The sequence below is a fragment of the Hibiscus syriacus genome, unplaced genomic scaffold, assembly GCF_006381635.1.
Source record: "Hibiscus syriacus cultivar Baekdansim isolate YM2019G1 unplaced genomic scaffold, ASM638163v2 tig00018040_pilon, whole genome shotgun sequence".
Taxonomy (NCBI): domain Eukaryota; kingdom Viridiplantae; phylum Streptophyta; class Magnoliopsida; order Malvales; family Malvaceae; genus Hibiscus; species Hibiscus syriacus.
In genome coordinates, this window is record NW_024062424.1 from 30,936 (window position 1) to 47,524 (window position 16,589).

The window sequence follows — 16,589 nt, forward strand, 5'->3', positions numbered from 1 at the left end:
CTAACTTTTAAACATTATAATCTCACCTCTTAATTCAAATAAATATATTTGTATAAAGTAAAATTTACACAATCAAAATATCAAATAATTGAATATATCTATATAATTGCTTTTTAAAAATTTATTTTATAGATATTTACTTACAATGCGATCGTTCATTAACAAAACAAATTAGGAGAAACAAATTGTGGCAAAACACCATGCACTACTATATAATTATATAGATGTAACTAAAATTTAATGTACTCCATAAAATCCTCTATATTTATAATAATAAAATGTTTATCATCTACGATTTTTTTTTCTCGAAAATATTTTCACAAAAAATGGGTATATTCTTATTTATGATCTCATTTATTTGTCATTATCTTTGTAATTTATCGTAACATTAATAAAATACTAAAGTACAAAATTCAGCTTCAACTCGTAGGTGGTGAGACCTGAAGCCTCGAATGTAATGAGGCAGTTGCAGCTGTAATAACAAATGGATGGAAAACTATTGTATGCCAAAACAATTTTACAAGGCTCTGTGATGTCAAAAACTATTCTTCTAACCAACAATGCAAAACCGGGAACGTTAAATCCGCCGAAAGGCGCTTTTCGGTAGCGGCTGGTGTTTACTCGGATCAAAGAATCTAGAACTGTATGCATCCATTGTTAGGATCAAAATCCAGGTAAAACCGAGAGATCGGCCACACCTTTTGGAAGGTCTGCAATTTTCTTGAGCAAACACAGCCTGTTGTTTCTAATTCTTTCTTCCTCCTGCATATGAAAGCCATAACAGTGAAATCACTTTAAGCTCAGATGGGACTCAACATGAACGTATATGGGAGGAGACCCTACTGAAACAAGCACTACTCTCAGGTTTGTTTGCGTTTATTTTGATAGCTCGTATTGACCGTCCAGCTCTTCACCCTTTCCTTTTCATTTTTGGAATTGCTCATGTCCAACACTCGTATTAGACACCGACACGTTATAGTAAAGCAACTCGTCTGACCTCGGAACTTAAATCGAGCCCTATTAAACAGTTTACACTGAATGTACATATATGTAATGCTCCGGCAAACTTAAAATCACCAAAGAAATCAGAACACCCACATTCTAAACAAAAGTATGGGGCTTGAAATAATTTAAAGCTGTATTTTCGCCTTTAGCCCCCATTAAACGGGTTCGTGGAATGGTATTATAAACGAGCGGATAAAGAAATTAATTAGCAAGCCATAATTATAAACGGAACGAGTAAGAAGATGTGAAGACAAACATACCACCATCACAAATACTCCATTAAAATAATCTTCTAATGGTTGTACTAGATCTGAAGATATTTCAATGAAATCATCAACCTCAACGCCTGAGAATTTACACGAAAAGTAAGATAACCTGGTTAGTAGGGGAAAATGTTAATCAATCAACGAAAACAAGAACGTCATTTTTTGCCATGAAAGACGACAACTCAACAGCATTTGCAAGCTGGTAATAAACTGAGAACATACCGGGGTGAATTTTGTGCTTAACAGACAATAAGGCGTCCCATAAAGCTCTTTCTTCATTTGTTTCAAATACTTCATCATCCACCTAATAAATATGATAAAATGCCGTCAGATTACAGAACTTTCAACCGATGCATCTAAACAGCATTCAAGATTTAATAGACTTCAGTATCAAATAGGACGACGAATTAATCTCCAATCCATTTGATCAAAAGCTCAAATGTATGCTATTGGGTATTCCGTTACTATCCAAAGGAGTATTAGTACCTCAATATCAGCGTCCACCTCCTTTCCACGAACGATTCTAGTTGGACGAGAATATGCTTCTACGACCTTAGGGAAAAGATTTCCTTTCGACAAGGCTTCCAACTGCAGTCGGTTAATTTTATATGCTATCATAAAATATTTGAGGATACTGAAAATGGATGAGAATCGAAAAGCAAAAAATGAATAAAAATACCAATGGTTTTTTATCTTTTATCTAACATGACACGTAAAACCTCCTCAAAACAAAACATTCAGCAGTTAAGTAAAAGAGAAAAAAATAAAAACACGGAGAGGAAACAGTATGCCAGTACATAAGACTCCAGCATAATGCATTCCGATAACACAAATCAATCACTGCGGAGAAGCATTTAAATGCAGGAATACAGTAATCTATTTTCTGTACAGAGCAAATATTTTTTGGGGGTTCAATAGCAATGTAAATTCAAATCATACACAATGATATGAAATGAGAATAGCCTGCAGCAAGGGTATCAATAATATTATCCCCTAAACAAACACAGGCCTTTTTCTAAACATTAAAAGATATTAATATCCGAGGAAATTCATTTTAGTATTAAACTATACATTTCTTGGGTGCACTTCAGTCTTCAGTCAATACACTGAGATATAGTTCTATTCGCCCAGTGTTAGTATTATGAATTGAGGGACATCATTTCAGACAAAACTAGAAACCAGGTTCACTTACTTTGCGTGCTGTTTTAGCAGCTAGACAAGGCATGTTTGCACGCTCTGCAAGAGCAGAACGAACCACTTCGGGACTTATTCCCTTATCAACCTGTAGCAAAAAAATATAGCTTATCTGCGTAAGTTCTCCAATGGAACTAACAGTTGGCATAACGTCAACCAGCATTATTTTTTTTCTTGTACCATTCTTAGATTGGAGGTTTTCCAATTCGGTTGTAATTAACATTCATAGTTATTTGACTGAAAGTAATAAATTTAGAAATCATTTTAAGATTTAAAAAATTAATAATTCACAAATATATTTAGGCACGGAATACAACACAACCTATGATGAAATAAATTGGCTAATTAAACATCACCCCTACATTTCCATTCACAACATCATTAAAAGCATTTAAAAAAAATGAAGAAATCTTTAATGCAAAAAGATTATGCATACCAGATATTGCTCTAATCTTCGAGTAACAAATTGATATGCCTGGAACAGGAAATGAAAAAGGATTAAATTCCACATCATAAACTAATGTTTATATTTAGTCGTAGAATCACATCAGTAGAATTGACATCACTACATAGGAAGTACACATGACATTGTACGGTGACACAAAAAGAGCTTGCTTCTTACATCCTCTATTGTGGTTGCATCCACATTAATGGGCTGAACATCAGCTGCAAGTTCCAAAGCATGTTTTAAATCCATATTTTTATCCTTTTCCACCAATATCTGGACCTGCAGTTAAACAAATTTAACATTGTAATAATCAAGTGTATTATGCCTTAAAAGAGTTTAAGTGTAAACTGATCATATACTTACTAGGCCATAAGAGATTCTTCTAAGGCCAAATGGATCACTAGTAGAGCTAGGCTGACAACCAGCAGCAAATAAGCCAACAAGGCTATCTAATCTGGAAAAAACCAAAAACATATATTCATCTTAGAAGCAGAATTCTAAGCAAATAAGCGGAAAGAGCGGTGATAGTTTGATATGAAACCATGTATAAGATAAAAAATTTGGACTGTCACCAGTATAATTGGAATATGAGGGAGACAAGTGAACATTGGAAAGGGATGGGGTTTAATGTAATATCAAGGACACCTTTTTTTTTTGTAAGATTCAGGCAATATTGCATTTAGTCATTTTATCTCTATGTTATGTAGAGTGTTTAAAGTGTGAAAAATATATTGATGTTCTAGGCAGGGTAAGGTGCAGTGATTTTAAGCTCTTTTCATTTCCATGAAATTTAGAAAGAGGAAACTTAAAATCGAGGAACTTGTATATTTGCAAAGGTCAAAGGCTACACTTTCTTTAATAGGTGCAACAGGATTGATTCAAATCATAAGAGCAGCCACTTGACTATTTTCTCAAGTTCATTAATTTGTTTTAACTTCTTCAGACCTTGAAAAGCTTTAACAGTATTACAGACAACTTCCCTTGTGTTACACATTTATAGGCTAAATATTAGGGTTGATATATATTGTATTTAATGTATGATATTACGTAGTTACTGTAGGACATTACATCACATATTATAGGAACTTTATACTTGTATATATACCTATAATGTTGATGAATAAAATACAAGAAAGATTTTCTTCATAATATTTTTACACCTTGAATATTCCAACTTCCATGGAAAAAGAAAGGACCACGAGAAGGAGTAAGGACATCAGTTAGGTTATAGTTTTACTCAACGAATAAGCAAAATACCATGTATATATAAATTGAGAGGGATTTTGCTGTATATATTTTCTTTAGCAGAAGTCAGTACTTTCCTCCATAAAGCAGCTAACAAAATGGCAGAAGTTTAAGCTTAAAGCCATTAATTAATCCCAACCTTTTACTATTAATATTTTTTTATAAGAAAGGGAGGCCTCATTAAAAAACCCTTTCATAACCGTCAAGCTACAAAAAGTAGCTCAACAGACATTGGGAGGAAAAGAGTACCTCAAATTTTATTGCTAAAATTAGAGTACATCAAACATACAAACCAAACTGATACAACCAGAAATTGTACCGTCAAGGTATATGCCTTCACTAAGTGAATTAGCTATGTTTCTAATAGATTGCACAAGAAGCGATGAACCAAAAAAGGGGTAAAAAATGAATAAAATTTTACCGGTCAGCTATTGCAAGAATTATTCCCACATCACCTTTTGGAAGCACATCTCCAGAAAACCTAGGAAGTGTGATCTCTAACAAGGCTTCAGCAATCTATTACAACAAAAGTATAAAAAAATGTCAGATGCTTGGTAAATCCACTACAGGTACAGAGCACACAGGAGTTGAGAAGTACGAGTCTATGAGATATTCATTACAAGGATAAAACAAGATGAGAAGAAACAACCTGCTCTGAATAGCCATCTCTAAGTGCATAATGACGGGCCATTATGCCAGAGAGTGAAGTAAATTCTGCGACAACAGAAGTAGCAAGATCTGACATGGCAAGTGATGCAGCCTTCTCAACAAGCAGAAGCATATCTTCTTCAACTCCGAAGTCCACGCTTAGTTTGCAAACCATGCTTTCAACTCGCATCATCTTGTCCAGCATTGTTCCTAACTTCTCCTATCATTTCATATTTTCAAAGAATAAAGGCCATTGTACTTTTAACCTTTCTGTACAGCATAACCCTAATCTTATCGAGAAAGAACGAAACATACATCTAAGATTCAGGATGTAGCAATTCATTAGGGATAAAAGCGTTTGTTACTTCTAGATCATTTTATTCGTTGATATCAATTTCCAGATGTTTTTGCACCATAAAAATTATATACCAAGTACTAATTCCATCCAACCTTTACCTTTTAAAGACAAATAAGGTCAAATTGAGATTCTGAGTTCAAATATGATGAAAAAAACCCAGCATACATCACTGAAAAATTCTAGTAACAAGGTCATCTTTCACAAGATAAAAATAAAATAACTTACATGGAAAAGAATCCCCTTCAGTTGACTACGGAAATCCTTAAATCTTTTATTTGTATCCAGCTCATAGAAAAATTTGGCATCTTCATATCGAGCTCTGGAAAAGAATAAATGAATTCTCTCACTATTTAGGCTCTATTAAGGATCAATGGAGATGTAAAAAAAAAATTTGCCAACAAAAAGGCTAGCTCCAGGTAATAAGATAGCAACCAAGAAGATGATTGACCAGGCATCTTGGGTTAAAACATCCTTTCTCAGCCAATTCCAACTATGAACTCTTAATGAAGGAACTTAAATAAGGAACATGGTTAATTCTATTTCCATCTCTATGAACTCTGAGTAACAAATAAGATAAACCTGAGAACAGCTTCATTTCCTTTAATCACAACCATCTCGTTGATTGCTCCATTTGCCACCTAAATTAACTCACAACATTACCAGCAAGGTCATCAAAAGCAAACAACTGATAACTTTTATCAAAAAGCAATTCTTACTGCAATGAAATAGGGCAACAGCTTTCCATTATCATCAGTAATAGGAAAATACTTTTGGTGTTTCTGCATAACCTGCATTTATTGATGCATAGCATTAATACATATATGAGTATCACCAAGATAATACACGGGAACCGGGATAGATTATCTAAGCATGCAATAAGATCAGCCAGTTATCTTATTAACCATAAGGTATGTTGGGGGGGATATCACATACAAATTTAGTCAGAACAGTCGCACAAAGGATTTCTCAACAGCTTACCATAGTCAATAGATCGCCCGGAAGCTCTAAGAAAGACTCTTTAAACTTTCCAAGAACTGGAACAGGTGCCTCAACAAGATTTACAACCTGGAACATTAAAATACAGTAAGAACAAGTCTCTTTGCAAGAGAATTCACCAAAGAGAGCAGCAGCTCATATCTCCAAGACTCACCTCATTGAACAAGCTTTCCTGAAAGACAATGTTTCCGTTGACACTTTTTGCTAATAAATGTGAGCGCTCCAAAATTGTGTTCTTTCTATCCTGTCAATAGACATTCAGTTCACCTTTAAAGTAAAAGAAAGAAAGAGAAGTTTACAGAATCAAAGATTATCCTGATAAACAGAAAAAAGGAAAAAGAACTCCATAAAAACAAAGTGCCCAAAATTACTTCAAGGTACCTTAATATTGATATCAATTCCAGCACTCTTCATTATACTAGGATAAGATTCTGCACTTTCTACCTGTAGAAAGCATTTCACTGCTGAAATGAATACACACTTAAAAGTGAAGTTGTGCAAGCACTACACAATGTTTGATAACATCCAACGAAGTTGGGTAACTCTCCAATAAGTTCTCCATAAGCATCTCAAAACAAATTGTTAGGTTTCCCTTGCTTAACTCTGCACTTGATGACAATTGTAAAACTATAGAGAGATAAAATCAGTTGTATCAATTAATCATAAGGGACGGGATTGAGTATTGGTTGTTCATAATTTCATCATAAAGCTAGGCGCTAACAGATACCACAATAGAAAAAGTAAATAAAAAAGATAATATTTCAGTTCTTCACAAAAAAAAACAGATTAAGCTGGTTGAAGCAATAAGCAACTTGCCATACATACCATGACAGTAGCATTTGGAGTATTACGAAGACCATAAGATAAGTTTCCACTACATACCAAAAATGAAATAGTTAGCAGAAAGTAACAACTGGCTGTTAGTAAAGAAGACAGGATGCATCAGGAATATATAACTGTAAGTTTTAGAGAATACATAAAACTTTCTCTAAGATTTTATTTTAATTTCACTTAATTACAAATGAAGAGATATCCCTCACTTATAGAACTCTTAGAGAACAATCCTAAGTAAAACTCTGCATAACAGATTAGAGATAAGACTAACAGATTAAATTTGAATTTTAAACTAACTATTATTTAGGGATCTATAATCTACACTCCCCCTCAAGCTGGTGAGTATAAATTGTAGTCCCAGCTTGGATGTGACCTCATCAAAGGTGGTTCTTGGAAGTGCCTTGGTGAGTACATCAGCTAGTTGTTGATGAGTGGAAACATAGTTAACTGTCACATTAGTAACTACAATTTCATTACCTCAAAATCCCAGCAAATGCAAAAGGAACCACTGCATCTCCGTGGAGGGACATGATCCAACGAATAGGTCTGCTGAAAAAGACCTACTTAAAGAAAGCAAAAAAAAAAGAGAGAGAAAGAAAAGGATGATCTTTAAGATATTTCTAAACGGGTAAGAATGACTATATTATCCACAGAATATGTTTAAAACAAATATACAGATACTAAAACTGAGAACAGTCGAGCCTTAAATAGAATATCCACTGCTCATATAGATAGGGGAATATGAGAAAAAAAGGAAAGAACGGGAATACCTGTGAGTTCCAGCGCATGGACTTCGGGAAAGATATTTTTAGCAAGCATTCCAGGCAACTCTTCAGATAAAACCTAACATAAATAGATTTTTTTTATAAGAATAGGAGGTCTCGTTAAAACCCCCTTCATAACTGTCTGTTCCCCCTAAAGGAGAACAAACAATCAGCGGAAGGAGGAAAAGAGTGCCTCAAATTTTATTAAAAGAAGGATTTGAAAACCCAACATTACAACCTGAAAATTGCACAAACCCCAGTACAACGATAAAATCCCTCTCTCTACTATCCTTATCCTTCCCTCACCCAATTCCTTTTTTTAGCCAATTTGTCGGCTTCCCAATTAGCGCTTCTTAAAATCAAACGACATAAAACATTATTTGATACAACCAAAGAACTAATCTCCGAACAATAGAATCATAACAAGAAGGACAAGAAGAGGAGTTTTTAATCCACTCTAAAGCTACCGAGCAATCACTTTCCATAATAAGACGACCTGACAAACCCCACTCCGACTCAAAGAAGAGTATCAATCCCCCTCTGATATAAATGAAATTACAAAGGAAACAAAGGGACAATAAAGGTGACAAAAACTCTGATATAGTGATAAAAGAAACAAAAGAGAGATCAGAATTCAAACCACTAAAGCAATTCGGGAAGATTCTTTAACTCGAGCATAAACATACTCTGTTTTCCCTGAAAAAAAAAAACATATATTATAAGAATAAAACAATAAATTCTTAAGTAACCATGATCAGTTCTTTTCACAGACAATAGGAACAAACTGATGCTAAATCAAAGATTAGGTTTATATGCAACCAAATCTGCTTCCAGCAGTTTAGAGCAGGTTATTTTTGAGGTTGTATTTTGGTTATGTATGGGTGTAATGAACTATGGATGTACTTGGTTTTACAGGAATAAAATTTTTGAGGTACTCTTTTCCTCCTTCCAATGTCCGTCGAGCTATTTTCGTAGCTTGATGGTTATGAAGAGGGTTTTTAATGAGGCCTCCCATTTTTATAAAAAAAAACAGTCAGGTTTTTGCAGACAACAGAAAAAAATATTTTATCATATAAAGTAAATGTAAAGATACCATCTAAACATGATAAGGTATTGCATGGAGCCATACTAAAGATATCCTATGATAATTTGTTCCACTAATGTAAGGCCATAGACTGTTGTAAAGTGCACAGCGTAACTGAACGGCTAATAATTCCTCGACATTAATAAAGTAACTTCAAGAAAATAATTTATACTAAGTAGGTACAAATCAATTGCTCTGAACTTGTGGAACTTATACCAATGAGACTGTAAGATGCGTTCTTGAGTTTGACCAATCAATAAAAACATCACTCCTTTTACAACTTGACATGGATATTAGGAGATCATGATGAATGTTGGTTAAGAAATATGTAATGCCTATTGTTTTCCTCCCTCTTTGATGTTTTTATCATGATTGTAAGAGCTTATATTATATAAATTTGCCAAGAAATAGATGAAGCACAGAATACTAAGAATCAAGTATTATGCAGGAATCAAACTGACTCACCATCTGCCTTTCTGAACATAGAGTCCAGTGGAACAGCATATCTGCGGCAAAAACCTTCAGCAGCCTGCAGTATATAACAAATTTTATATGGGCAGAAACAAAAAGAAAAAAGAAAAATGCAGAACTCCAACGGAACTGCCAGAATCCTTTAACTACTGAATTATACAACCCAACAAATCAAAATCACTGGACAAAACATCAGATGTCCTTCAGTTAAGCTGAAAAACATTTAGCAAAGCATAAATGCATACGAAAACCTTTGTAGGATTTCCCTGTGGGTCAAAGGCTTTCGAAACCGGAGGTCCCCGAACCTCAAGTTCATTCTCTGCTTGCTTAGGAAAGAGATTTTCAACAGATATCTGAAATGATAAAATAAGGGTTGGGTTATGTCACATATAAATGACTTGAAGCACTTACCCGGTGTACATGCTCTTACAGAAACTTGCAATAAATTAATAAAAAAAAAGGACAAAAATAAAAAGTTAATCTATTGACAATGAGAAATGCATCACACTAAACATTTTACAATTCTGAGAAATATATCCCCATGATACACTTGAGCCATTTCCACATTGGTGTACTTGGAAACGTTTCTATGGCAGCTTTGTCATGGTAAACTGGCAGTTAGAGAGGAGTTGAAGAAGAGAGGTATTCCATTGGAAGATGGTCTTTGTCCTCTGTGTCGCTTGCATGAAGAATCTGTTGAACACCTTTTCTTCTCTTGTGTGGTTGCAGGGGAGTTGTGGACTAAATTCCTTAGGATATGGGAAATTTCTACTGCTCTACCTCAAGACCCCATTTCAGTTCTTTGCTCTTGGTCGTTTCTAAGGCAGAATTCTTGTATTTGGAAGTTCATCCCGGGGGTTGTTTTATGGACAATATGGAAGGCTAGGAATTTGGTTGTATTCGAAAATGGGAAGGTCGACACTTCTTCTTTGTTCTTCTACGCCAGATTTAGATTGGCTAAATGGTATTTAGCTATATACCCTTTGGTTAGTATCAACTTGGATATTCTAGTTGGGGATCCAAAGCTAGCAGATAAGGTTCAGTATTCTCATGTCCCTGACAAGGCTAATTGTTGGACTCCACCGCCCATAGACATGTTCAAACTCAACGTTGATGGGGCGGTAAGAGGGGATAGGTTGCAAGGTGGTATAGGTGGTATTTTGAAAGATTCTACACCTAATACCTTAGCCACTTTCTCAATAGCAGTAGGGCCTGGAACTCCTATTTTGGCAGAATTGAAAGCTATTAAGGAAGGGATTCTGTTTTTCTTCTCATCGGACTGGGCTAAGAAGGGGAGATTAATTATTGAAAGTGACTGTAAAACAGCTGTGGATTGGATTTCTAAGCAGAACTCTGCACCTGCTTTTTTCAGTCCAATGGTGGAGGAAATTGGGGCATCTATTTCTGCTAATAGTATTGTTCTGAGATTGATTCCTAGGAGTTGCAATATGGAAGCTGACAAGTTAGCTAAGGAAGGGATTGGTTGATTGCTTCAGGCATATTGTGGGATTGTTTTGTGTTGTTTTCCTGGCCGTGTTTAGGGTGTAAGTCTGTAGTAGCGTTGTTAGATTGGTTACAGGCCAGCCAGAGTAGAGGTCGTTGTAGAGTTGTACAGGGCTATTCGGTTACCGTTTTTTGTTTTTGGTTATTTTGGGAAAGTCCCTTGGCTGTATCTTATGTCTTTTATTTTGGTTAATATAATCTTAAGGCACTCTTTTCCCTCTTCCGCTGATTAAGGAGCTTCTCTACAAGCTCCTTCAATCAAGAAGGGGGTTTTTAATGAGGCTTTCAATTCCTATAAAAAAATATATATTGACAGTAGGTTACCGATTATGATGAATTTACTACTGTAATCAGCTTTTTGTACACTCTTCATATGTACGTGTGTGTGTGTGTATATATATGCCAAGTTCATCATATCACAATTCAAGGTTTAACACACTTAACTTCTTAACAGCAGCATTCTGAAACAGACGATATCATTTAAAAACACATGCAAAATAAGAACTGTCATAGACTGCAAAATTGCATAAAACCCATAGCTGTACCACTACTCTCCGAGGAGTGCCAAAAGACTGTATGCCACCATGATTCAATCTATGTTTATCCAGAAGCTGTGACACTAAATTTTTAAGCTGCAATGAACAGAAAAAACGTTCAGTCAACAACAAAGATTATCAAACAAGCATCCCATCCAGAAATTTACAAGAAAAAAAATGCCAAAGAAAGAAATGAGAAAAGCAATATGCCAAATGTCTTTTCCATGAACAAAGATGCATATAACATGACCAGTAAAATTTAAATTAAACACACAACATATCAGAAAGAGAAAGATATGCTCCATAAAAAATCAATCATACTTGCTGGCTTGCACTAACTACATCATGAGGTGGCATCTCTTCAGTCCCAATTTCAAGTACAAACGATCTTGGATCACGGTGCACCTATCAGACATGATTAAGATAAACACATGATACTGATAAAGGTGAAATTAACTGTAGAAAACTGATTTTAATTTAAAGAAACTAGTGAAGAAGCATTTTACAGAATTTACAATATGGAAAAGCTATAATTATCTAAATGGAAACTATTTCAAGTTTCAACTTGAGAGGAATAAAAGATAAGGCTTGTGCTAAAAAAATAAAATGGAGGACGTAATCTAGAATATCTTGTGTCAATAGCGGCAGAATAGGAGAATGTCCATAAAATAATGCATTTGTTCTTGAAACATATATTTAAAACTGGGAGGGTGATTTACAAATGCATGAATCGTTAGTTTCTCTCACTTATGCGTTTGTTTGCAGAAGACATCTTTACATCAAGTTGAGAGTAATTTAACATAAAATGCTTGAATCAAGTTATGTACAGTTAAAGATAGAATGCCTCAAACTTCTAAATTTCCAACTTTGTAAGAATATGGAACAAGGAGGCATCACGAATCTGCTAGCATGAATTACCTAGCCACTAGCACTCTATGCACCAATGCGCCAGTGTTATCTGGCTTATTGCAAGGGACAGGCTAGAGTAGACATCTTCATTTCGCAAAGGACATGCAACAATTGAAGCCAAACTTATAAGAGTGGCCAAAATACAAATAGATTGCTTGTGTACCCAAAAGTTGAGCTATAAGTAGGTTGTCTGAGCAAGAATAAAAATCCCAAATCTTATAATTGGCATGTATCTAGGATCCTTATAACTACGAAAAATTTGAAAGCGTAACAATCAAAGAAATAAAATATTAATTACAAGCTCTTGATAGCCTAAGTGCTACAATAAGAAAGTTATTAAAGAAATAACAAATAAATGAAATGTTTAGACAAACCTTTTTGACTGCTGCCTCCAGAACCTCCTTAGGACATACATGATCAACAGATTCAGAGACGATGCCCAAAGGATGTTCAAGAGACTCCCGTGTCTTTAACCAGAGTTGGGCACATTGACGGGCTAAACTGATAAATCAAAAATGACGAGCACCATAAGAGATGTGGGGCTAGAAATAAGGAAAATCAATTAAATAAACAGAGCAATTTCTCTTGTTCAAAGGTGATCAATTATCTATCAATAATGCAGTCCATGCCTCAGGAACTAGAACAACAAGAGAAAACAATTAAATAAAGAGCAATTTCTTTTTTTCAAGGAAGGATCAACAATCTATCAATCATGCAGTTCATGCCTCTTATAGATTTTTCTGTCATAGACAAACAAGCATACAATGTAGAAATAGTATGCTCATCTGAAGGTTTTACATACTGGCTCTACTTCTACAGGATTGGAAGTATACTGAACATACTAGGCCTTCTTCTGTATCTCATTAGTTTCCAATGTGAATAACTTGATATAATGCCAGAAAAGTATCATACCTGCGCATCCGACCGAAATAACGAGCACGCTCAGTTACCCCAACAGAGCCTCTAGAGTCCAAGACATTAAAAGCATGAGATGTCTTCAGAAGCTGGTCATACCTAGCAAGTTGTTGATAAAATGTTAACTTAAAGAGAAAGTAAATAAGGAGAAAATTAGGAATACAAATCATTGGAACATTTGTAAACATACGCAGGAATTGCCAATCCTGAAGCAAGTAAGGAACGAGCTTCTTCCTCAAAAAAATCAAAATGCTTTTGAACATGGCCAACACTGGCATGTTCTAAATAATATGCACTCATTTCCTTCCTGAAAGTACACAATTCAATAGAGCAATTATCCACATTGGACATAAATAGTAAAACAAAAGCATTTCCAGCCATTAGGCTGCAGATGTAGATAAACTCAATGGGAATAATAAATTAAAGACAATCTATGTCTGGGTCTCTTGGGAGAATCAATGGGCATCAAGCTATGAACCTTCAAAACAATTCTTCGAGATAAAAGAGGGGAAAAAGGGTGAAGATTACTCATTTTCCATGAAAAGTTCCCCGTATGTGATCCCATCAGCATACTGGATTTTCTTAAAATGATCAACACCCTGCAAATCATAAATGAATAACTTTAGGCATACTAAAAGCATAAACAAGAGAAGAATGATGGATAAAGTAATCAAATTCACCTGAAGTAACATAAGTATACGCTCAAGGCCATATGTGATTTCAACAGATATCGGTGACAACTGAAGGCTTCCAGCCTGAGAGAAAAAAAGGGGTAGGAGGAGCTCATAAATTCAGGTACCTTTGAAGAATCACGAGAAAACCACATCATGTTTTCCGAGTGAAAAATCACAACCTTCAAAAAGAAAAAACAAGACATTTCACCATGTTGATGTCAAAGAACAAACCTGCTGGAAGTAGGTGAATTGAGTGATCTCCATCCCATCCATCCAGATTTCCCAGCCCAAACCCCACGCACCCAGTACCTGTAAGAATGTAAGGTAAATAACACCAATATAATGCGTAAAATATCATAGTTTAAATGTGCTCAACATTGGGAGGCAGACTGGCTTTAACCAATTATATGAAACTATACATATTGGAAAACATACATACACAAAAAAGACGCCATGAAAATAGATCATATTACCGGGCTCTCCCAATTGTCCTCGACAAACCGTATATCATGTTCACTAACATCAATACCTGATATAAACAGGAGAACATGAAAATGATATAAAATCTTATCACTAGCACCAAGGTATAAAATTCCAAAAAGATAATTTAAGAAAAGCAAAGAAAAAGCAAGCAAGTCTTATATTCTTCAAGCTTTCATTGTTCACAAGCATTATTTTATATTGTGTTCATATTTTTCATTTGCATCTCCTCCTTGACTGATCTTAAACTTTGCAAACAGCCAAACACTCTTCTTCTACTAGAGGACTTATTTGTTTGCAAACATATTTTCATCAAGATAAATTGTATGTATGAGATTAGCACAAACTAAAACAAAGGTAGCAATAGACAATTATAGCAGCTTAGAAACAAGCATTAACATGGAAAACCTCTCGTCACTGCATATATCAAGAATGGGAGAAAAGGAGGTGAATCAAATACCTAATGCCGACAGGCTACGAATAAAGAGGTCTTGTGAATTTCCTGGATCGGGCTTTAGTATAACCTGAAAACAATCATGGAAAGGGTGTCAAAAGATAAAGGAACTACAAAATGACTGCAACGAGGAAGCTTGATAAGTCATCAAAATATCATATAACGACCTACTCAATAAACCACACAAACCTGAAATTGAGTGTGCCGTTGGAGCCTGTTAGGGTTTTCTCCATAACGACTATCATCTGGCCGGATGCTAGGCTCCACATACCTTCAATAGAGAACCCCAAATTCTACATTAGTTATTAGATATTGAAAGCACAATGATGCATTGTAGACGTTGTTCAGTATCTGAACAAGAAATTAGCTATTGATGTGTTCTTTGAAGAAGAAAAAAATAGAAGTCCACGTAACACTAGACCTTGAACCCTACCCCACCCACCCCAAAAAAAAATTAAAAAAAAAAACTAGAAGAAAAAATAATTAAAATGGATGAGTCCATGGAACACTGGCCAAATAACCTGCAACACAAACTTCATAACCTCCTCCATTCTATATAAGATGACATGTATAACACACCCAATAGAGAGTGTAATCATTAAAAAGAGACTCAGAAACAAAGGGTTAAAATGCATAACAATTTATTTAAGTTCTAGAAACTTGCAATCATAAGCATACTTACGCAACATTCCATGGTTCAGGACCAAGAACTCTTAAGTATGTCAAAGGATTCATAGTCCCGGCTCCAACCTACTCATTAGAAAAAACGCCTTAATGAACTGTCAATTAACAGTAAATCAGAAAACCGACCAAAAAAAAAGAAGAATATAAGCATAATCATGGTAAATGTACTTGCAATTAAAAAGGAACCTAAAAATCCATCGCAAATAAAGTTTCCAGCAAAAATTAAGAATCCGATAAAATCAATCACGGTAATGAAACTAGGACGTTACTGTAGCAATACCTCAGTGTTGCTGCATTGCATTATAGCACATCCAACCGACGCCCAATATTCCTACCAAAATTAGCAACGAATACGCAGATTTTCCGTCACTAAATAATCTTAATTAATAAAGTACAGTCATTCGTCGGTTGTAGTATTTATGAACCTGGAGTCTTTGAATAGCTTGTTGAAATGTGAGAACAGAGGCTTTCTTCGGCTCTCCGTCCCCGGCGTCTGTCGAGGAATGTTGTCGAATCGAAGAAGTGCGAAGTACTGCAGAATCGGTTGTTCGACGGAAGTAGCGGCGGCTCAAAGGAGGAAGCGGCGCGTGGAGTATAGCATTAGGCTTGGCAAGACGGATGAGAGAGAAGTGAGAGGCGTTGGGCTTGAGAAAGGAGATGACTAAGGGAAAAGCGAGGATAGCCATTGATGGAGAGCTGTTTGTTTGAGCCTTCGGATTAATCACATACGACGAAGAAGAAGAATCATAATGCTTAGTTCTGTGTTGTTTTGAAGGAGATGGCAATTCGATGAATCATTGGGACAATTTTATCTGTGAACCGTGAGCTTAACACAGAAACGTGAAACCCTCGGGGCTAAACTAGATAAGGAGGCTTTTCTGAAATGTATGGATGTTTATGTGCCGCGCTAAAAAAAACAAATATTATGGAAAAAAATATGCTACTATTTCGGGTAATATAACTTTGGGCAATCCAAAATATAAACACACATAATTTAGCAGCTATAAGAAACAAAATACATCTCATTGGATTTCTTATAATTTAGTACATGCTATTTTTTAAATATTTCATAATGTTATTAAAGTATTATACGTTCAAAATTTTTATTTGTTACTGACAAT

General features: G+C 35.2%; 1 protein-coding gene across 1 annotated transcript; it reads right to left on the minus strand.

The window, feature by feature from the left end:
- Positions 1-620: 620 nt before the first annotated feature.
- Positions 621-16,344, minus strand: LOC120209013 (glycine--tRNA ligase, chloroplastic/mitochondrial 2-like). The gene is given in 37 exon segments (XM_039208105.1): positions 621-762; positions 1,266-1,351; positions 1,494-1,575; positions 1,758-1,859; positions 2,464-2,553; positions 2,902-2,940; positions 3,088-3,192; positions 3,277-3,367; positions 4,580-4,674; positions 4,808-5,026; positions 5,390-5,483; positions 5,744-5,802; positions 5,881-5,952; positions 6,143-6,229; positions 6,315-6,404; positions 6,542-6,604; positions 6,986-7,034; positions 7,472-7,554; positions 7,765-7,803; positions 7,805-7,837; positions 8,399-8,454; positions 9,308-9,371; positions 9,565-9,666; positions 11,362-11,448; positions 11,674-11,757; positions 12,636-12,762; positions 13,174-13,275; positions 13,367-13,483; positions 13,705-13,775; positions 13,857-13,931; positions 14,082-14,159; positions 14,324-14,379; positions 14,791-14,854; positions 14,974-15,055; positions 15,467-15,534; positions 15,749-15,799; positions 15,894-16,344. Coding segments are annotated over 37 exon segments (3,222 nt in total). The 5' UTR covers positions 16,155-16,344; the 3' UTR covers positions 621-663.
- Positions 16,345-16,589: the final 245 nt, after the last annotated feature.